At 37.7% G+C, this 24,798-nt stretch overlaps 1 protein-coding gene across 1 annotated transcript in view; it reads right to left on the reverse strand.

Annotated features, from left to right (window-relative positions):
* CACNG1 (calcium voltage-gated channel auxiliary subunit gamma 1) overlaps positions 1–24,798 on the reverse strand; it is a 259,002-nt gene that overhangs the window by 81,831 nt on the left and 152,373 nt on the right. The window contains exon 2 of the mRNA XM_044085096.1: positions 16,781–16,855. Within this exon, the coding sequence (XP_043941031.1) occupies positions 16,781–16,855 (75 nt within the window). The remainder of the gene's footprint in view (positions 1–16,780; positions 16,856–24,798) is intronic.

Genomic DNA, 24,798 nt, shown 5'->3' on the forward strand with positions numbered 1-24,798 from the left:
ATCCGTTTATCAATCATACCCAAATAATTTCATCCAAAATACCCACTACCTAATTCCTATATTTTCTGGATTAACCTTGCCAAGATAAAAAAAATAGTGCAAGTCTTAGATAAAAACAACAATAATAATTTCAACAATAAACAGCCCCCATATCCCCATATCCAAATAATTGTATCTGCAAACAGCCCTGTACCCGCTACCTAGCTTCCTAATGTATCTGTTTTGAATTTGCTGGGATAAAAAAAAGCACAAGTCCTATTCATCCACCAGTAACTCCTCTACCTATATAATCATTTCATTCACTAACAGCTGCCATACCCATACCCATTGCATAATTTCCTAAAGTATCAGGGTTGACCTTACCAGGGTAATTAAAATAGTGCAAGTCCTACTGGATTAAAAAAAGTCTTTTTTTTTCATCCACAGAAAGACCTAAATGCAACTGCCTACTTACCTATAAAGTATCTGGTTTGAATGACCCTGTCATGATAAAATAAAAATAATAATAAAATAATGCAAGACCCATTATTACATTTTAAAAAATTGCATTAGTAATCAACTTTGCCCGCTTTTCCTTTATCTCCAAACATTTTTTTATTTTATTCTGCTGTGGAGGGTACCCTCCTGAAAAAAAGTAGCTGCAGTAAAAAATCAAAAAGAAAAACTGAATTGCTTGTGGCCTTTCTTTATTCCATTCACAGAACAGCCAACAATAAAACCAAACACTGACCTTGGATAGTCAACTGAAAACTATTTTATTTATTTATTTTTATTTATTTTACATTTGTTGACCGGGCTAGTCCAACTGGATACATGTCCATTTTCAGTGGAGGCCCGGGAAGGTAAGCTCCATTCAGCTAAGTGGATTACAAAACTAATAATAATAACAATCGTAAAAACTAATGAATTACAAGAAGGTAGACAATATTAATATACAAGAAGGTACCCTATAACAATATATTAACAAAAACATTTTACATGCGTGACTGCATACAAAATATGCTTGCGTTGTTACAAGTGAATAACAGTATTTACAGGTATAAAACAAAGAATATTTCACACAGTAGAAAGCTTAATATTAATCACAGAGAAAGCTAGCAGGAAATTCATGCTGAGTGGGATAGGTGGGAACACATGATTTTAAGTAACTTTCACACTCTGCAGTCCAAGCGTAAAAGTAGCATATAGCTACATGGTGGGTAGTTTTCAAATTCTACAGTCCAGGAGAGACAGAAGCATATATATATCTACAAGGTAGAGGAGATTTTTGAGGGTTTATACCCCGGTATAGATTTCCAGAGAGACTAGGCTAGTAATAGCATTCGGTAAGCTAGTGGCCCAACTAACTGAGGTCAGTAGAGCAGTATGGCCAGAGGCCTAAAAAGATAGTGAATAAGAGCACGGAATGAAGGAGGTTATTAGTCAGGGTTAGAGCATGGACAGAGCCATTGAGTTTTAAGGAATGTTTTTAGTTGCTTCTTGAAAAGTGTTGTTGAAGAAAGAGATGTTAGTTCACTGGGTAGCCTGTTCCAAAATTTTCCCACAGAGTTTGAGAAAAGACAGTCACCTGCTCTATTATTGGCTTTATGGGTGGCACTAGTAATTTGTTAGCTGAGCGTAGGGTTGTAAGATTTTTATATGGGGTGATAAGGCTGCTAAGTATTGGGGTATTACTGGGATGGTGCAAAATCTTTTGGGTGATAGTAAGTTGCTGAAGTAGAAGCTGATTTTGCAGTTTAAGCCATCCTAGCTGTTTGAGATTTAGACAATGGTGGGTTCTAAATGGGGATCCAGTGGCAACTCTGGCAATGTTACAATAGGAGGTTGACAGTTTGTTCAGGTTACTTTTGGATAGATTGGTATAAATGGGGGAGGCATATAGGAGGGTAGAAATAAGATGAGTGTGGGCGATGGTAGTTCTAGCTAATGGAGTAAGGAAAGGTTTAAACCTGTAGAGGGAACCTAGTTTTCTATTAACTGATTTAATGGTTAAGTTAATGTGTGAATTGAAGTTCAGGTTATGGTTTCAAGCAAAAATGCCAGACAAGGTGTATTATTATGTAAATAAGGCACACCCAGGCACACCCAGGGGTTCTGTCTTTTGAGTATGCAAACACTTCCAAGCACAAACGATGAATTGTCTACACTTTTTTGCATATTTGGGTGCCACAGGGGAAAATTATTTGAGCTGGGATACAGGATCTGAATTTCTTCAACATAGTAAGACCTTGTTAAGTTTAATTCTGGTGGCTGCCGAAAAAGCAGTTACTAGAACATTGAAATCAAACTTTAAATCAACTCTATTTGAAATAGAGATAAAAGAACTGAAAGTGTAATCTTTAGAAAAGGATAGGAGTAAATTACATGGAAAAAATTAAATTATGGGAACAACACATGCAGAATAATGTTTTGGAGGAGGAGTGATGTTTAAGGGAAGTCAGGAACTGACCAATTTATGTAATGATGAATTGATAATAACTGTATAAATGTGAACATGTTAACATGGTTTGTTTTTTTTGTATATAAATGTATGTTTGCCTATGTCTTAAGTGATAAAATAACAATGTTAAAAAGTTATATATATATATATGTGTGTGTGTGTGTGTGTGTGTGTGTGTGTGTGTGTGTGTGTGTGTGTGTATATATATATATATATATATATATATATATATATATATGGGTCTACTTTACATGATCGACTTTTCACAAAGTCGAAATTCATATGGCTGAGACCATATGATCGACTTTTGAAACGCCGAACATGTAAAGAAAACGGATTCACCTCAGAAGCTCGAATTTACAAAATCTCGAACTGCAAATAACCGAAACCAAAAGATCGAGATTCAGAAACTCGAACTGCTGAAGCGAAACCAAAAAAAAAAAAAGACAAACTTCGCTTTTGTATATATATATATATATATATATATATATATATATACACACATATATATACATTTACACCCCCCCTGTTAAAATGCCAGGTTTTTGTGATATAAAAAATGAGACCACAATAAATAATTTCAAAACATTTCCCACCTATAATGTGACCTATAACCTGTAAAATTCAGTTGAAAAACAAACAAATCTGTTAGGGGAAAAAATGCAAAAAATAAAAAATGTACAATACGCTGGTTGCATAAGTGTGCACACCCTTAAACTAATGCTTTGTTGAAGCACCTTTTGATTTAATTACAACATTCATTCTTCTTGGGTACACACCTGCTATCAATTAAAGAGACTCTGATTAACCCCAAATAAAGTTCAGTTGTCCTAGTAGGATTTTCCTGACATTTACTCAGTTGCCTGCTACAGCAAAAGCCATGGTTCGCAGAGAGCTTACAAAGCATCAAAGGGATCTCATTGTTGAAAGGTATCAGTTAGGAGAAGGGTACAAAAAAATTTCCACAGCATTGGATTTACAATGAAACACTGAAGACAGTCATCAAAAAGCGGAGAAAATATGGGAGAACAGTGACGTTGCAAAGAACTGGACATCCCTCCAAAATTGATGCAAAGACAAGACAAAAACTGGTCAAGAGTGCTGGCAAGAGACCTACAGAAACACTGAAGGAGCTGCAGGAATTTCTGGGAAGTATTGGTTGTGTACTGCATGTGACAACAATCTTCCGTATTCTCCATATGTCTTGGCTATGGGGTAGGGTTGCAAGACGGAAGCCTTTTCTTACACAGAAAAACATCCAGACCCAGCTAAAATTTGCAAAACAATACATCAAGTCTCCCAAAAGCATGTGGCAAAATGTGTTATGGTCTAATGAGACCAAGGTTGAACTTTTTGGCTACAATTCCTAACGGTATGTTTGGCGCAAAAACAACACTTTGTATTACCAAAAGAACATCACCCCCACTGTGAAGCATGGATGTGGCAGCATCATGCTCTGGGGTTGATTTTCTTCAGCTAGAACTGGGGCTTTAGTCAAGGTGGAGGGAATTATGAACAGTTTCAAATACCAGTCACTTTTGGCCCAAAACCTTCAGGCATCTGCTAGAAAGATGAAGAGGAATTTCACCTTTCAACATGACAATGACCCCAAGCATACATCCAAATCAACAAAAAAATGGCTTCACCAGAAGAAAATTAAGGTTTTGGAATGGTCCAGCCAGAGCCCAGACCTAAATCCAATAGAAATTATGTGGGGTGACCTGAAGAGGGCTGTGCACAAGAGATGCCCTTGCAATCTGACAGATTTGGAGAGCTTTTGCAAGGAAGAGTGGGCAAATATTGCCAAATCAATATGTGCCATGCTGATAGATTCCTACCCAAGAAGACTGAATGCTGTAATTAAATCAAAAGGTGCTTCAACAAAGTATTAGTTTAAGGATGTGCACACTTATGCAACCAGCGTATTGTACGTTTTTTATTTTTTGTATTTTTTCCCCTAACAGATTTGTTTGTTTTTCAACTGAATTGTACAGGTTACAGGTCATATTAAAGGTGGGAAAAGTATGAAATGATTTATTGTGGTTTCATTTTTTTATATCACAAAAAATGGCATTTTAACTGAGGTGTGTAAACTTTTTATATCCATTGTGTCTATATATATGGTTTACTATCATATAGTAGACGCTCAAAAGACATTCCTACCTTAAATGTCTACTAAAAAGTTGAACACAGAATGTTGAGAAGGTCAGAATGTCACAAACACACTTCCTGTTGCGAATTTGACCTTTTTCGACATCCATAGAATGCAGTCCGGCACTACACACCATGTGACATGATGATTTTGCAGGGGGGGCAAGCCCCTGTGCAGCCCCCACTGGGGATGCACACCCCCACACCCCCTACACATTATATATTCCAATTCCGAGATCACACTACAGTGTGGAAAAGGGTAAATTTCCTGATCCCCACTGTACCATGATCTCTAGTTACAAGATCAACCTCATCTGTGCGAATGCACTGTGCATTCACTGAACTGGGACTTCAACAACTGAAGGTTCGGCAACATGGGTCAGCCAGGTCGCCAAACCTTCCTTTGGAATTGTAAATATAATCTTATGTGTGTGTGTGTGTGTGTGTGTGTGTGTGTGTGTATATATATATATATATATATATATATATATATATATATATATATATATATATATATATATATATATATATATATATATATATATATATATATATATATATATATATTCACACACACACACACACACACACACACACACACACACACACACACACACACACATATATATATATATATATATATATATATATATATATATATATATATATATATATATGCCGCGGTGGTGCAGCGGTAGCGTTGTTGCCTCACAGCAAGAGGTTCTCCTGTTTGATTCTTGGCTGGAGTGCCTTCTGTGTGGAGTTTGCATGTCCTCCCCGTGGTTGAGTGGTGTTCGAAAGACATGCGTAAATGGGCGTGCTTTCATTGAAAGTTGGGCGTCGGGCTGGCAACTCAGCACCATAAAAATCTACTGCCAATCATTAACGGACCAGAGTTCTGCTGTGGCAACCCCTAACTGGGAAAAGCCGAAAAGACAAACAAACAACATATATATATATATATATATATATATATATATATATATGTATATATAGATCTACGTTAGTAGATAAAACTTTTAGATGTTCGAAGCACATCTGGTCGAGACCATAACATCGAACATTTAAAAGTCCGAACATTTAAAAAAAAACAAAAAAAAAAAAAAGCAAAACTAAACATTTGTAGCAGGGACAAGCCCTCTTGCACCCCCCCACACCCCTCGCTACTTAAATATACCAACTCTGAGATTGCACTACATTGCGGAAAAGGGAAATCCTCCCATTCCGCACTGTATGGGGATCTCCATTCAGACTGTTCTAACTTTTAAAGGTTCAATCATATCGTCTCGGCCGTATGCCCTTCAAACTTTTAAAAGTTCAATCAACTGAAGGGGACCCATATATATATATATATATATATATATATATATATATATATATATATATGGGTTCACTGCTAAATCTCGAATTATGGAATCTCGAGACTCTGAAGCCCAAAGACCAGAATCTCGAGATTCCGTAATATCAAAATTAAAAAAAAAAATAAAAATAAAAAAAAAAACATTTAGAAGGTATATGCAGGGGGCAAGCCCCCCCGCACCCCCTGCACTTAAATATACCAACTCCGAGATCGCACTACAGTGGAGAGAATGGCAAAATTTCCATTCCGCTCTGCACGGCACTATTTTGCCATTCATTCCACTGTGGTGCAATCTTGGAGTTAGTATATTTAAGTTGCATGGGGTGTGGGGGGTGCAGGGGGGCTTGTACTTGTGTCATTATATCCTTGTACATAGACTGTTCTAATTCTGCCAGTGTATTTGGGAATTTGAATTATGACAGGATTGCCAAAATCAGCTTTCTTGTGATCTTGTCATATGCTATCTCCTAGTCCAGGAATGCACAGTCGGACTCTTCTTCCTCTTTAACTGTAAGCTGTGTCTGGGGGCCCTACAATTTCTGTGATGTTTTCTTCATTCATAAGTTGCTGGAAGTAATCCTTTCATCTGCCTCTGATGTCCTGCGGTCTGGTGCATAAGTTGTTGCTGACTTCAGGGTCTTATCAGTTACTCATGGCAAATTTTCCTGATTAATTTCTTTTTGTAACTTTCTCATATAAACACCTGTATAGACCATATCGCCATTACCCAGGTGTGTACTATCTTTTGCTGTTGTAATGAATGACTTTACATTCTGGTTAAGGATCCTTATATATATTTCTTGCATAATAATGTATACATTTTGCTGGAACTCTTTCTGGATTTCTGTTTTGTCTATTACAAGTTCTCTTAATTCTTCTATCACCTCTCATTTCCTAACCATACATGTAGCATTTTCCCTCAGTTTTGTATTGTGTTCCTAGAGTAAAGCCCTTGCTACTTCCTATTCTTTACTTTTTGGTGGGGTGGGGTAGTACAATGGTTAAAATATTTACCTCACATGCACAAGGTACATAGTTTGATTCTCACCTGTGTAAATGAAGTTGGCTATGCTTAAAATGACCCACAAGGGCAGCTGGCCTATTATTTACCTATCAGTTTTGTACTTTTCAATATAGTTCTGATAATTTTGATTATTTCCCTCCTACATGTACTGACCCATTCAAAGACCTCATTTAACTACTCTGTCCCTTCATTTTCATTCCCCTTTAGGGGTAACAAACGAGGCTTCAGTCATGCATCACTCTGGGTTCTTTTCCCACATCGATGACCAGTACTTCACTAATACCCCTGTAACATTTTCTAAGGGTTTACATTGAATGGCTCTGCAGTGGGTTTAGCCTTCTCTTCAGTAAAAGTACTTCTGCAACCTGCAGCCTTCCTTTGCAGTGAATTGTTATAAATTTGTTTTTTGGTCCGTAAGGGATGTTTTTCATAGAATTGTTTTATGTGCAACCTCTTTGCTCCTCTAGAACAGGTGAGTAGCCTGTCCTCTTCATTGCTGCCCATCAGCGACCAGTTGTTTAATGCCTCATATAGTACCTGAACCAGATGTCCTGCCCCTGCACTAATGGGCTGCCTAGCAACTTACTAGTTCCTGTTACCATTTAACCTTTATTGTTTATTGCTCCACTAGATGTCCTTAATTCTGTTTATATAAGATTAGAATCTTAAGCATGCTAAGCTATACCATGCATTTTACTTATTTCAATGACCCATCTTCCTTGTTTAGCTTCTAAATTTTTTGTTAGCAGTTTCATCACAAACGCATTACCATCATTGCAATTTTTAACAAACTCCTCATTTCTACTGTTTTTCTAGGCTGTAGGTGATTCATATACCCCACTATTTTCTTATACATCAGAGTGTTATCCTTTTTAAGTTTCCTACTAAATCTCTATAAATATCACAGCATGAACTGCACCTTTCCCATCTGATTATTCCCTTCCAGTCTTTGTCTTTAGTTAAGCTGCCCTGTCACTGATCATCTTTTTATAACTTGGCAATATTGTTTCATTCTTTCTTTCTTTTTTGAATGTATATTTTACATCGGTCTGAGTAATCTCTGTAGTTATACTTTGTAATTTCTGACAAAATCTTAGTAAACTCAACCAGTACATTGTTACTTTTGTAGGCTTATCCTTGCATGGTATCACTCCGTTCACCTCACAGAAATAATTTTACCTCACCATTTTCTCCTTTATGTGGGTGGCCATCAACATACACTATATTGCCCCATTTATATTACACAGTATTGTTATCACATTCATATCACTTAGAATTATCACAATCATGATATTTATCATTATCACATTCATATATTGCAATATTGTCACATTTATATCAAACAGCATGGTCACATTCTGTTCTAAGTCTGTTATCTCTAAATATTTCATTAAATGGATTAATTGTTCTGCCCTGTATGACGAGGACTATACAAGGACAGTAAACTCGTTATCATGTCATCAGTCAATTTACAGTTTGCATGCAGCTGTTCCACTTTATTTTCTACCGAATTATCAGTCTTTTTTCCAATAGATTCTCCCTTAGATTGTGTCCCCCCTCCATATTAACTTTTCATATCCATATGGTTATAGATCCCAACTGATCACCACTTTGTATCTCCATCCATACTCATTTTCCAAGTTTTTTTTTTGTTACCTGCACTTGTTTTGTTTTATTTTATTTCTTAAGCAAGTATGCAGAATGGTTATTCTTGTACAATTTTAGCCATTAGCTGAGCTACAAGGACAAAGGTCCACTGAGAAATGGATGAGTCTAACACATTGAAAAATGCACCTGCCAAAACTGCATATTACATCAAATATAAAATATTTTTTTCAGGGTGGTAAAAAAAGAAAACTGAAAAAATAAATAAACTAAAAAGTGTAAAAATGGCTTGTATATGATCTTGCTGGACAGCTCTGTAATGAAAAATGATTCTAGTAAGTATGTTTTTGGGGAGTTAAGCTTGGGGAAATATGATACCTGGAAGTAAATTCCATTGAAAAGTAGGACCCTCAAATACATCAGCTATATGTATAATAAAGCAATAACTGATGAGTGGGTGTGGGTATATTGAGAATTTACCCAAGGTTGGATAAGTTTGAGCATGAAGATGAAACCAGAGTCATGAAACAAAGCCAACCATGAGTAAATCCCCATATACCTACACACACAAGTCAGTTATTGCTATTATGCAATGACATTATTTAAGAAAGAGATTGCTTACGTTTCTTAAATAATGTCTGTGTATAATGGCTCCATAGTGTTCCTTCATGTTGTTTACTCATTCTTCCACATTTATTAGTGTACTGTGCATTTGTATGGGACTTGCATACCCACACTTGGAAAACAAAGCAACAGAGAAAGGAAGATCTCCATTACCTTTTTTAAACTCTAAAATCTGGACAATTTGGAGGTGTGAGAGAAACAGGGCAAAAATGCAAAAAAAATCAGGCATGTTTCTTTAGTTTTTCAGAATGTATCTGATTTTCCTTTTATTTGCTCTGCCTCTGTATGTACCTTTCAACCTATTAGTTCAAGAAATGTGGAGAAAGCCTTAAATAGCAGGGGACAAAGGCCCCAACATAGGGACCAATTGTACATGCTGCTCTTATAAACTTAGAAAACTGCTAAACTAACAAGATTTGTATTATTGTGCTTTGTATGAAGGACATGAAGTCTGAAACTGAAATACATATTATTATTTAGTGACTTCACTCCTTAGTCATTTGTCAGAAAACCACAGAATTTATGAGGAACAGGCCAAAAATATCAGCCAAAAGTGTGGACATTCTGTGAAAATCTGGACAGCTGAGACATATGCCTCTGTACCATACACTAAAAGAAGAAAGTCTGGCTGCTTAATGGTACTTCAGTGACTGGACTTTGTTTTGGTATATGCTCAAATTACAATGAGCATGCTGGTTGGGCTGATCAATCACCATCCATAATTTTGAATAGTAGTAAGCTATCATTGCATAATAACCAATTAGCCAGCATGTTTTTAAAAGGTGGGATGAAATCTGAGTACTAAAAGAAAACCTATGCAGGCACAGGAAGAACATGCAAACTCCAAGCAGATAGTGAAAAGCATCAGGACTGAAATCTGAAGCTCCAAGGCAGCAAAGGGAGGCTGAGGAAAAAAAAGTTAAGACCTCAGGAAGCAACTTGTTAATAGCCCATAGCTTTAATCCTTTGCCCCATGATTGGATCTTGTTCCCTGAAACTGCTGCTAAACATTCCTGCATTTGCCTGTCCTTTGTTTTTTTTTTTTTTTAAAGCTGCGTGAGGAAGCTCCTTTGCTGGAGCATTAGGAAGGTATCTATATTTACTAAGTGCTTTATTGAAGAATCACCTGACGTACAGTTTGAAGGACTGGTCAGGGATGTTGCTTCCTAGAGATAGGTTTACTTGGTTATTGGCTTCATGGCGGTCACCCAGGCAGTAAAAAGAGATTTAACTCTTCTCCAGTCTCCCATCACTATGGACTAGGAGATGTGCACCTCAAGCTCTCACATGTTTTTGGGGATGCATCCCTGGGTGTTCTTTCTACATCTGGCTGGTTTGGTTCTTTGTTTAGTCTAATCATTAAGCCAACCTTTTTCAGGTTAGGAGTACGATGGACTGAAGTTTCTTCTGTTAGGGCCTCCTCGTCTCTCTGGGCTAGCTGGCCTGGATCAAGGAAGACTTTCTGGGTTTACCTGCAGCACTGCCTGCTGCATAGACATGTGAAACTGAGTGTTTTTGTGACTCTTGTTCACCCACAGGGATTTTGAGTGGAAGGTAGCACTTCGCTTTATGCAGCCTTCTGTTTGTTTTGTTGTCTTGGTGAGTGCATGACCATGTACATGCCTTATCTGTCCTGACATCCATTGCCCACCAATTGCATACATATCTTCCGACAAGTCATGGAGTGATCTAAACCCTAGAGTGTGGAAGGTTAGACTCATCTTATCACTATGTCTATGTGGGAGTCAAATACATGAGTCATTGTTTCTGAGAAGGGTAATATAATAGTTATGAGACCCTGACGTCTTCCTGCTTCTTGTGCTACAGTGCCTTTTTTAATAGAAGTCATGTGGACTTAGGTTTCTGCTTGTTTCCAGGCCCAAAGTGAGCATGAAAGTATCTTCTCTAAGCTCTTGGTTTATTTCTCCCATGGATATAGCCTTTGCTGATATTATCACACAAACCTGGAGGCAGCATGACTCTGTTACTGATGCCTCTTGAAAGTGTTATGCTCTTTACCCCCCCCCCCCCCCCCCGAGCACTTTGAAATTAATCTTTGTTTCTGTACCCTAAGGATGACTTTTCTAGGGCTTCATGGTTCAAAATTTTTACTGGCCCTGCACCTATGACCTATGTAGATGGCAGATAGGGCATCTAATGGGTGAGAAGAACTGAGAAGATGTAGTCCTCTGCCACACCTGTGTATCTCACCTGTCCAGTTGTCAGACCTTCCTTGTGGTGGAATTTCTTTCCATTCTAGAGAATCTTCCCAAGTATGGAATCAGGTTGGATCTTGCTTTCACATGGAAAATTGCTATGCTAGTGTAAACATAGCTTTTTAGGTATTTATTGTATTTGGTAGATGGCCAGGCTAGAGATGCAGTCAAAGGAATGTGGCTGCATCAGATAGCTTCTGCCTTTGTCGTCCCTTGTAGGATGACCTGATAGCATGTTAGAGGGGTCTCATTTTGACAAACTGGACTGTTTCTATAAGGCTTCATTTCCTGCTTGCAGCCTTCTTCATTGCTTGATAGGTCTCTTCCATATAGGAGGCACATGCTTCCTCCTTGATTGACATCACTATTTTAGGAGGAAGAAGAGGCCCTGCAAGTAGCACAAGCACATGACCAGTCTGGTGTGATCCCCTCCTATTGGTGCCACTTCCTGCTTTAGCAAGGGGATAAAAGCAGCTCTTTGAGGTTCGACAGTGGCCACCTCTTGGAACTTGTGGGGTGGGCTCCCTCTGTGATTCCCCTACTCCCACAGGAATTTGTTACCCTACAAAGCTCACCCAACATCCAGCAGGTAAATGCTGCTTTGTGTCCTAAAGGGAAAGAGTACTTTTGTTCTAGCTCCTTGGTCTGGAACCTCTTCTCTGGTCTGCTAAACATGGTGGCTCACATATCTTTCTTCTCTTTGAAGAAAACATGACTACTTTGGGACACTTGGGAGGCTTGTTCTTCTTGATGTCTAGGTGCGACATCTGGGAACCACTCAATCTTGCTGTTGGGTGGGGACTGAAGGAATAAAAGCACTCTGTGTTTCATCCCTGCAGGGAGTGAGCTTCAGCTTACTCTGGCTGTGACTCTTGTAAGGAAGACTGTCCAGAGGGACCCCAAGGGTTACACAGAGGTAGCCCTTTAGAGAGACTTCATTCAGTGGTCTTTGGCTGTAAACTGTTAGGACCACACCCTAAGCAGGCTGGCTACATGCTGGCCTTACCTTTTCTTTGGAATGGCTGTCCAACCTGACCTTTTGCCTTGTTGTTACGTAGTCTGTTTTTCACTTCCTTTGTGGCACCTTCATTCTTTCCTGCATTGCTTAGGGATGGAGGCTAAGGGAAGGGATGGTTGTCTGCTGTCCCCTTCACTTAGGCTTCTTCATATTGTGTGTAAAGTTAGTTAGTCTATAGGTTTGGTAGAGTTCTGCTCAGATTCAAATGAGTTTTCCCTCCTAATTCCCTCAAGAGGTGATGAGTAATATGGAGGTGACTCCAATCTTCTATCCAGCACAGCTTCTGGATATTCTGCATGTCTCCCTTGGTCAAGCAGTTCACTGGGCTAGTTTTCTCAATCCTTGTTCTCTTTAGGTTCTGTTTTAAATTTATTTGGACAAGCTTATATCTATCTGCTTCCATCACTTTGAGATTGCTCTTCCTGTGGCTTCTGGCTTTCAGGTATGTCTTAGTTACCCTTCTAGTTTTAGTGCATAAGAATCTGTGGCCAGTCTCCCCTAGATCTGCCTCCTTTTCCTCCTGTATGGGTGAGAGTGGCCTATCCCAGATTGAGTTGCCAGGCTAGGTTACCTGGGAGACTAATATTGTCTTCTCATCAGCATTGCATGGTCCCCTTCCCACTGGTCCACTGGGGCATAAAAGCCTCATGTCTCTCCTTGTGTGGGTCCCAGTCTTTACTGTTCCATGCTCATTGATTTTTTATGATATATATATTTTTTTACTTACTTATATTTGTTAACTAAACCAGAGAACTGGACCATTTCAGGCTCATATTCTGAGTACTTTGATTTACAGTCTCCCCCTGGCCTCTTATGGGCATGGGTAGATTTCATTTGCCCTTAGTGGATTGGAAGTTCTTAGCAGCCTCATTACAATTGTCCAGGTCCCATCCTTATTTACTGAGACCTTTGCTCCATAGATGGTGTCAGTGGTCTATTGGATCCAGTCAACCATTAGTAAAAACCTTGCAGGGAGAATTGTAAGGCCTTCTCTTGTGTTTAGTGGGATTGCTTCTTTACAGAAATGAGTGACACCTCATATCCACTTAATTAGCTGGTTGTGGGTGTCAAGAGTGGGTCAAGACATCTGTTGCTGAGTCCTGTATCCTGCTATCAGACAATATATCTGTTGCTGAGTCCTGTATCCTACTATCAGAAAAGACATCTGTTGCTGAGTCCTGTATCCTACTATCAGATAAGATATCTGCTGCTGAGTCCTGTATCCTAATATCAGATAAGACATCAGTTGCTGAGTCCTGTATCCTACTATCAGATAGGATATCTGTTGCTGAGTCCTGTATCCTACTATCAGATAAGACATCTGTTGTTGAGTCCTGTACCTGCTATCAGATAAGACATCTGTTGCTGAGTCCTGTATCCTGCTATCAGACATCTGTTGCTGAGTCCTGTATCCTACTATCAGCTAAGACATCTGTTGCTGAGTCCTGTATCCTGCTATCAGACAAGATATCTGTTGCTGAGTCCTGTATCCTGCTATCAGACAAGATATCTGTTGCTGAGTCCTGTATCCTGCTATCAGATAAGACATCTGCTGCTGAATCCTGTATCCTGCTATCAGACAACATATCTGTTGCTGAGTCCTGTATCCTACCATCAGACAAGATATATGTTACTGAGTCCTGTATCCTACTATCAGATAAGACATCTGTTGCTGAGTCCTGTATCCTACTATCAGATAAGACATCTGTTGCTGAGTCCTGTATCCTGCTATCAGACAAGATATCTGTTGCTGAGTCCTGTATCCTGCTATCAGACAAGATATCTGTTGCTGAGTCCTGTATCCTGCTATCAGACAAGATATCTGTTGCCGAATCCTGTATCCTGCTATCAGATAAGACATCTGTTGCTGACTCCTGTATCCTGCTATCAGACAAGACATATGTTGCTGAGTCCTGTATCCTGCTATCAGACAAAATATCTGTTGCTGAGTCCTGTATCCTGCTATCAGACAAGACATCTGTTGCTGAGTCCTGTATCCTGCTATCAGACAAGACATCTGTTGCTGAGTCCTGTATCCTGCTATCAGAGGGATTAGGGCAGGCCCTGTGCTTGGTCCTACATATCAGGCAGGATGTGAACCCTTATTCTTCCCAGTCCTTCCGCTGTCATTTCACAAAAAAAAAAATAATAATAATTTTATTTATTTATTTATTTAACATTTGTTAACTGGGAAAATCTGACTTGAAATTAAGCCAGTTTTCAGCGGAGGCCTGGGGAGAGACACTCCAGTCTTTGTAAAGTGAGAGGAAATCAGAGCACCCAGGGGACACCCACATGAACCTGAGAGGACATGCAGACTCTGCATAGAAGGCACCCCAGCCAAGAATTGAACCGGAGAACCTGTTGCTGTGAGGGGACAACGCTACCGCTGCACCATCCACAAGGGTCCAAAAACTAAATGTCGATGATGATAATGTGGTTGAATCATGGGTCAGAGGAGACAGATCAACAAAGTTGCTGTATGTAGATGATGTGGCATTATAAGCAGACTCTGAGCAAGACATTCAGTGAAGGATAGGGAACAGAATGCAAAACTAAAGGCACATGGGATGAAACTGAGTACAGATAAGACAGTTGTAATGGCAGCAAATGGGGGGAATCAGAAACAAGATAGAAGGGAAGATAGTAGAACAGGTCAACAGCTTCAGGTATCTGGGAGGGGTGGTTGAGGAGAATGAAAGTCTAAACGAGGAAGTAAAAAGTTAGAATCACTTGGGCTGCAGACAACTGGCACAGAGTTTCAGGAGTAGTTAATGACAGAAGAATACCAAAAAAGCTGAAAAGTAAGGTGTACAAAACAGTGGTGTGACCAGTACTAATGTATGGTACAGAAACCTGGGCAGTAAAGGCAGAACAGATGAGTAAACTAGAGGTGATGGAGATTTAAGACAGCACTCTGAACAGAACAGGAACATATTCACAGTAACTGAACATCTTAGTTAATGTTGTCATAACAGTTTGCAGACCAGTTTCATATTCTTCAACAAATTCAGATTTCAGCAAGGACATAAACACTTTAAGTTAAGATACATTGTCTTATATTCAGTTTTAAATACCTTTCTTGAAATGTTATATACAAGGACAAATGCAGTAACATAATAAAACAAATAACATCTATTTACATACGTGTCTTCATCAATTCTTACCATTTACAGTACTAACATTTATTAAATAATCAGATAGCATAAGCTGATCGCAGAAGATTACTTAATATTTTCCCATTAATAAGTGCAATTTTATCCAGTAAAGTTTTGTTTGTTTTCATCTTAATAGCCAACATTTATTTTTGGCACACAACAGTGACAGTAACCTTTTTCCAGTTATTTTCTTTGCTATTGTTAATAAGCTCCAGGGAAATGGGAATAGAGACTGGTGTACTCATCTAGGAAATGGAATATTAAACAACACCAAACGTTTATTTAATATAAATTTAACAGACCATAATGCTTGCTGGAAACATTGAATAGATTTCACTAAAAGGTTGCAAAATGTACTCACAAGCCATATATTGCCAATCTACTTTGATAAGGATTTACATTCTTTTTGTATAAAATGTTACTTCTGTATGGAGTGATAAATGATCTATTTAGAGATGGAGAATACTCTCTACAATAAAAATTATATAGTTTTTTGAGGATATTAAAGTTGTTTTTATAGACTGTAGTTAAGGCTGAGTAGCTCACTGGAGTGCAAAATCCCCACAGTTACATCTGATACAAAATTTACAGTCTTATATTAAAATTCTGAAAGCAGTATGTGAGGAAGGGAGTGTAACCTTTGAAATATGATACAAATCAATGAATGCAGGGGTTTGAGTAGCTGAAAGCTATACAACCCACTTCTGAATATTTTGCGGATAGATAAGGGAGGCATCTTGAAAGAGCAGATTGAAAGAGAGAGAATGACAAAACACTTATAAAGTGAGGAATAACTAGGGACATAATGTGCAGTATGCAACACAGTAGTCTGCAGGCAACAGGGAACTGAAAATTATACCACATAGGTTTAACAAAAGTAGTTTGTGGCTCTGACTTAAGTCTTGGCACAAAATTACAATTTGGCCACGGATATTTACAGCTTTTGTAAGACTCTATTTGTAAAAGTTACTGTCTCCCATTTTGTGGATCTCTGTATCTTAGAAAGATAAACATGTTCTGAAAAAATGACATTTATATTCTTGGGTCTGCAGTGTACAGAATAACAAACCAGTTTGTTTTCAAAAGTGCCCCATTAGCCTGTTTGTATATATTTCCAGTTAACTTCCTGTAACCAAAATAAATATATGCACAGTTGGAAAAAATGAATATTGGTATATACCTACCTTTCTGAGTGGTAATTTCAAAGATTTCTTCTTCCAGTCCTGGGGTGAAATGCTTGAAATATGTGCAGTTATATTCTGAGGAAAAAAAACCCAACAAACAATATAAACAGTTTAAAGTAATGTGGATTATGACAATCACAGATAAAATTCTTAAGCTTAATATCAAAGCTTATAAACATTACATCCTTTGGTGCAAAGTATCTCTGTGATATTATTCAAACTCAACATTACCTATTCCAAAAATCTGACTGTTTAATAGATCGGTAGTCTGTCACTAATCATAATCCTCAGGTCTCTTATGAGGGTAAATGTTCCCCAAACAATTATTTATTGCATTAGTACTTTCTGAGATGTATATTCAACTAAAAATCATATACTTACACTTTTAAACTGATTCATAAACCTAAATCTTTGGCCCTGTTGTTCACTTGTTTAGGAATATAAAACTCTTTTGCAACATCACTTTGACAGTTTACAGGAGGCAGGCATATCACAAGAGGATATGGCTGGTCTGGAAAAGACTCCCCATCCACATAAAAGAAAGTTCATCCCTGTCCATATTCAAGCACAACTTAGATCTATGGGTGGGAAACAAAATAATTACCACAGGACTGCCCCCTGTACTACTAATGGGCAGCGGCAGCTCCTAAATGCTTTATCCCATGCATGTGTTCCCCTCACATCAGCTATGGTATGATCTCAGTTATTTTCATTGGGGTTAATATATATAGTTATTGACCATGGGATAGGTGAGGCCAATCTATAACTAAATGAAATAGATTAATTCAAGCATTACAAGGGAAATTGGCTTTGCTTAAAATGGCTGTAAAGGGTAGCTAGCCTAGTACTTACCTGTCAGCTTATGAACTTGTAAAATGAACCTTTAAGGCTAACAGGTTATTTTCTTATGTTACTCCATTCCAGTTTTGCTTTCATGTGTTTTTCATCCAGTAATATTGCATTTTTAGAAAAGGCATAGATACCAAATTAAATGATACAGGTCCCAGCATGAAGCCTTGAAGTACTCCTGCACAAATTGTCTTTTTATCTGAAGTATTTCCTAAAATAAATACCTTTTTTATTTCTTCCAGATAACTTAATTTATCCATCCAATTATATCTGGATTTAGTTTATGATGCACCACTGCTTTCACAGTTCCTTTATGGGATAATACATCAAAGGCTTTTACTAGATAAATATAAATTACAGTCATTGTTAATCCAAACTCATTTGTCATTCTTTCTGAGTCATAGAAATCAGCTATGGACATTAATGCAGAGCAGTATGAGTTAAGTCCGAACTGGGACTATACTGACAAGGTTTTATCAAAATAGATAAATTTTTTTAAAATGTTTACCCGCAACTAATACATGTTCTATCTTCTTTTCTTTTGTAAGGCATATTTGCCTTAACAGATAGATTACTTATTGATAGTCTCCATAGAAAATCCTTACATTCATGAATACTTTTATACCAATTATACCTCATTATTATTGCTGTCTTTTTTATGTCTAAATGTTTCCAAAGATCACTCATATAATGTGTTCTCATAATACTTATGTACCAGTCTTTTCTGTTCTTTCCAGTTTCATTCACATTCAGTTTCCACAATATAATTTTATTTTCATACCCCTTTGCCTCTTCATTCATTACAGATTTAAAATGTTTCTTTAGTTCTACTTTTTCCCAAATCCCTTTATATTTATAGTATATAATACTGTCTGTCAATTTCTTATTTACATTCGAATAAGCTTTCAAAACTCTATATAAGTTCAATGATGCTGCATGTACTACTGGAATAATTTAAGCTAATCCTCCTTGCTCTTCCCTCATGTACAGAATTCCCCTGTTAAGTGGGTTCAATCTTGAACCCAATATAAAAGAAAATAAAATAGACAGAAATTCTTTCTCGTATTCTGTTGGAAACATATAGGTATTAGTTATGTATGCTATTTTTCCAAATAAAATAGAATGTATTACATATACTTTCTTCCTATATGCCAATCTAAAAATTTTCCAAAATATACATTTTTTTAATTTCTTGGAACACCTTTTCCCAGTGTTTATTTTTATAGTCTTCTGATCCAAATACTATTCCTAATACTTCTATTTCTTTCACAACCAGAACCTTTACTTTTGTCTTCATTAATGCATAAACCAATCTTTTTTAATAAAATATTTAACTCCTTACTTGTTTCTTTCATCCTTTATTTATTTCTAGTGATTGATACAATATTGTCTGCATAAGTATACATTATAGGCAAATATACATCTTCTGTCATCCTATATCCTGCAAAATCTGACTTTTTATTAATTTTATTGATTATAACATTTATGACTAAAGAAAACATGATCCTACTATCTGGACACCCCTGTCTTATTGCACATTCTATGTTTATTTTCTCAGTTATCCATCAATTCATATGTATTCTACCTTATTCTTCTCATAAACTGATTTTATTTGTTTACTATCAAAATATTGAAGTTCATAAAAATGAACATCCGATACTTTGAAAATGACATCATACTTCCTGCATACTAATTAGGTTAAAATGTCAAATCTGTTGATCGAATTCAACAAATTCGACAATTATTTCGAAAATCGACCATGATGGCAGTGTAGGTGCAAATGTAAGTTAAACACCTACACTGTCATTCAAGTTTTAGCAGGGGGGCAAGCCCCCTACCCCCTGCAAATTAAATATTCTAACTCCAAGATCGCACTATAGTGAGGAAAGAGATACATTTCCCAATCCACACTGTACTGCAACTCTACTCATAACATCTAGTTCATATCAGCAAATGCACACTTCCATTCGCTGATATGTACTCTCAATCTCCTAATATTCAGCAACACAGAAGTCGACTAACTGCCTTTTGACTCTCCGTGTTCACTGAACCAACATTCAACTTTTTGATATTAAACTGATTTTATCTGTATTATTTTCTTACTTATATTATAAAGTTAGTTTTAGTTATAAAGACTATAATATGAATAATTATGGTATATTATCTACATCTTTCCCTGGCTGCTGTGTGCCCCTGAACCTCGAAGTACACTAAAATACTGTAAGTCACATTTTCCTTATTTTGTGTATCTAGCCTAAACCGTTTCTGAGTTATCATATCCATGTGTATTGCTATACCAATTGTACTTGCCTGGTGCTACCGGTGTTTCTGAGCTATCGTAACTATCTGTCTTGCGGTGCTAATTGTATTTTTAGCACTACCGGTGTAGCAAAAGCACCTTAAAAGTGTGTATGCTTACACACCACTGTTGTGGAATTACTGATGACCATAGTCAGTTGTGACTAGCATTGGCTCTTTCTTTTTATTTTAGTCTTACTATACTGGTATAGACTAAGTGACTGTATGTTATTTTTTGCGCCCTTGCTACCCATTTGTAGAAACGCTAGCAGCTAGTGCTAAGCGTTTCACAGTAGCCTACTATTTGTTTTTTCTTATTTAGTGTTTTTGACATACTGTATTATATTAGTCTGTTCAGTTAGGTGATTTTATTACAAATTGACGTCCTCTCAATGTTGTATTGTTATAACGCTAGCAGCTACTTGGCCTGTGGTTCCTCCCACGTGGATTGTGTTGCGCAGCTTGTTTAAAGACCATTTCTGCACTATCCCGGTGCTTATAGTTGACTGCTTTACCACTCTTTTTAAATGTATTAATGTTAAGTATTTACCATCGTATACCATCTGTTTTATGACAGTACCGCACCCCATCTACACTGTCCTGGATTATTTGTTCTTTTTTAACAGGTGGTAAGGTTCACTAATGTGGTAAAGTTTGGTACCATTATTAGCTAATGTGGGGATGCTCAGTATCATTATTAGCAGCCCAAAAGTCTTTGCCAGTACCTTATCTCAGTGTAAGAATTAACTAACTAGCATAATTTTTTGGATCGATTTATGCCAATCGTCCATGGGAGTAACTATCATCCTACCAAGTGGCTGTTACCTCTGCCTTACTTTGCGAACTTGCCTGCCTTCTTTTTTAATTATGTATCTTTAACCTCTTGCTGGGAATAGCTTTTATTATTTACTACTATGAATTAGCACTATTTTCATTGCTATTCCTGCATAGTCTTGAGTGTTTGTTAAATTGATACTTGACTGCATGTTCAAACCTAGAATAGTCTGGAGTGTTTTAAAATTGATACCTGGCTGCATTAGCGCTATCTTCACTGTTATTCATGCATAGTCTGGAGTGTTTTTACATTGATACTTTACTGCATTTTCAGACCTAGCTTAGTTTAGAGTGTTTTTAAATTGATACTTGATTGCATGTTCAGACCTAGACTATTTCTCATTGAAAGTCTGTAAGAATGTACAATTAGTTTTTACTCATATTTGTTAAACTATTCTCCTACCTCTTTTCTATCTGTACACTTAAGGCTCTCTTTGTTGCTTTATAATAATTTAATACCCTTCTTCTTACCTCTTCACCCAACCAGAAAGCTAACCACTACATTGCAAGAAGAGACCTGCCTGGCTTCTAAGAACCCACTGATCCACCTCAAGCCTTACCAAAGTGGACCATCCTTTTGCTGCCCAGTGCTCTCACCTGTTTTTACAGAACTTACAAAGTATGTTTCTCTATTGACCCATATTGTAAGCTAATTCAATTTTTTGTCCCGTATTTTAGCTTGTAAACTAATTTAGCCACTGAGTCAGGATAACCAGCAGCCAGACTCCTTTCCCTGACTAAAAGCCTCTTCTGTTAGATTTTCCCTCGCTACTTACCTTATTCTTCCGAACCTATTTATCTTTTCCTGGCTACCTGCTGTAGTATCCATTTCTGCCCACTAGGTGGCAGTGTAATTTTGCCTCGTGCCCTTACTCACTCCCCACAATTTACTAGTCTTAGTTCACTGCATCCCACTCCCCATAGTCTACTAGTCCTAGTTCACAGTATTCCTCCTCTTCTATCTCTTGGACATTCACAGTTGCCCTCTTTCCCCTTTCTACTCCTTCTCTGCTCATAGTCAGTACTCTTCACTCTCACTACTAACTTTAGAATGTATTTCTTCTTAATTTCCCCTTTCACTATCTTCTCTTCTATATCTTACCTGCTCTTCTAGCAGCTACTTACCTCCTCCACTGTCTTTCTCTAGCTGAATGGCGCTTACTGATTGTCTCTGCTGAATCCTCCACTACTTGCTGTAGCCCGCTCCGTTCGCCCTGCGGGCTTACTCCGCTCCGCTACCCTACCCACAATTCTCACCCACCCCCAGTGCTGTTACACTTGTACATACTCAGCCACGCCCACTACTTTTACTCCCCCAATCATCTCTCACTATTACTTAACAACCACTCCCACTGCTAACTTTCTCCTTACTCCTCTCCTCCCTACTTCTAGACAAGAATTAACTAGCCCCACTACCTCTCTCCTCACTACTACTTCCCCTTACTACTTAACACCTACTCCCACTGTTAACTCTCTCCTTAATCCTCTCCCCCCTACTTTTAGAGGACAATTTTATCAGCCCCACTAACTCTCTTTTTACTGCTACTTCCCCTTCTAGTCACCACTTATCTATTATACCATACTATATCTCATAATCTAACTATATTTAACATTTTATATTACCCTACTACCCTATTACCTCAAATGACCTTCTCACAGAACTCTAACTATAAAAACTATCTTCTTATTATTTCTTCATTATTATTTCTAGCTGTTCCCTACACTTTAACCATCTACAAACATTTCTCTCTAGTTAATTATGTACCTCCACACCAACAAACACTACCTAACAGACACCCTAGCTCCCTCTCCCATAGCAACATAACTTCTACCTCAGCATACCTACTCCCAAGATTTCATAGATCTCCCCATATTCTTTACTTTTCCAATAAGATAAGCTTACCCAAGTACTTTAAAAGCATAAAAACCATACTAAAACATCCCACTCAGCTCCTTTTAGATGGTGATATTCATCCTAATCCCGGCCCAAATCAACAATTCTGCAATAACCCACAACAACATATATCCAAAAGTATTTCTACCTCTATACAAGTAGCAAACTCACTAAGAATTGCTCAACTTAACATCCGTAGCATTAATAACAAACTTAGTCAACTGCATGCTCTTTTACAAGTGCATGCATTTGATATGCTTTGCCTTACAGAAACTTGGCTGAAACCCTCTACTCATGACCTAGAAATAACGCCACCTGGTTACAACATCCTTAGAAATGACCGAACTTCCAAAAAGGATGGTGGTGTAGCCATCTTATATAAATCAGAACTCCTAGTCTCATCCTATAATGTGTTATTTCCCTCTAATAACAATGCAGAAACCCTCTCCATCAAACTCCACCTTAACAAATCAAAATCTATTTACATCATTTGTACCTATATTCCTCCAGGAAACAATAGAAAACATTCTTAATACCCTTTCCACCCATCTACCTCAAGAAACAATTGTACTAGGTGATTTTAACATTGACTGGACTACCTGTAGCTCCTCCAAACCAAACACCCATATTAATCTTTATGGCTTCACACAAATAATAAACACCCCCACAAGAATTCACAAACCTAGTAATAAAGAAACCATCCTTGACTGGATCCTTATAAATAGTCATCCTGAAACCTACATACCAGGAACACTTCCTGATGACATTAGTGACCATGTACTAACCTATATAACAAAGCAAAAAGCTCATAGTCCTAATAACAACAATTTTAAATACTATCGCTCAAAAAAACACTTTCAAGCTGAGAGCTTTCCAAGAGAACTAAAGGCCTGCAACTGGTCTCCTCTGAAAGAAGTTAGACTAGATGAAGCTGTTTCCTACTTTAATACTAAATTCTTACAAATCCTAGATCATCATGCCCCTCCTCGCTCTTTCCAAATTAGAAACAAAGCAGCTCCTTGGCTCACAAAACAAACCAGAGAAAAAATATTCCTTAGAAACAAAATATGGACCAAATGGAGAGCCACTAAGAGCTCTGCTGACCACCTACTCTATAAACAGCAAAGAAATTCAACCAAAAAAGACATCTTATTAGATAAACAAAACTATTATTTCCTCCTTCAACAATCACACCCAAAAAACCCTCAAAAGTTCTGGTCAGACATCAATAAGCTACTCAAACCAGGACATACCAAAACTCCAGCCCCATCATCAGTTCCCCATAATAATCCTTTACAAATAGCAGATGCCTTCAACAATTACTTCACTGAAACTATTCAAACTAATACACTATCCCCTACTTCCCCCACCCCTTTCCAAAACACAAACAGCTCAGTACCCTCCTTACATATACAACCCGTACCAACATCCTTTATCTGTAAACTCCTACAAAAACTCAAACCCTGTACCCCTTCTGCTGATCACCTCCCAGCTGAATACCTTCAAATAGCAGCCACAGTCATTGCATATCCCATATCCATCCTTATAAACTGAACAATCATAGAAGGAAACATCCCATCCATTTGGAAAGTCTCCCATATCATCCCCTTACATAAAGGGAGTAATTCCACTGATATCTCTAATTTTAGACCTATTGCTTTACTTTCCCCTCTGGCCAAAATAATGGAAAAATGTATTCACTATCAACTACTTCAACATCTGCTCCATAATAATTTACTAGCCATCAGCCAGCATGGCTTCAGGCCCTTTCATAGTACAACTACCACCCTACTAACTTTCACAGACTGTATCAACAGACATTGAAATAATAACTCTCTTTCTTCTGCACTGTTCATTGACTTATCCAAAGCCTTTGATAAGGTGAACCACAAATTACTGATCAGTGTACTAAATGCCCAATCTCTTGACCCACAAGCAATGCACTGGTTTACATCCTATCTTGAAAATAGACAACAAGCAGTGCTCTGGGACAATACTCTCTCTACACCTCTACCCGTAAACATTGGAGTCCCTCAAGGATCTATCCTAGGCCCTCTTCTTTTCTCAATTTTTATTAATGATCTCAACACTGTATTTCCTAAAGCCACCTGTATACAATATGCCGATGACTCACCCTTGATCT

This window comes from Protopterus annectens, chromosome 10.part0 (genome assembly GCF_019279795.1).
Source record: "Protopterus annectens isolate FY-2018-M chromosome 10.part0, PAN1.0, whole genome shotgun sequence".
Lineage (NCBI taxonomy): Eukaryota > Metazoa > Chordata > Ceratodontiformes > Protopteridae > Protopterus > Protopterus annectens.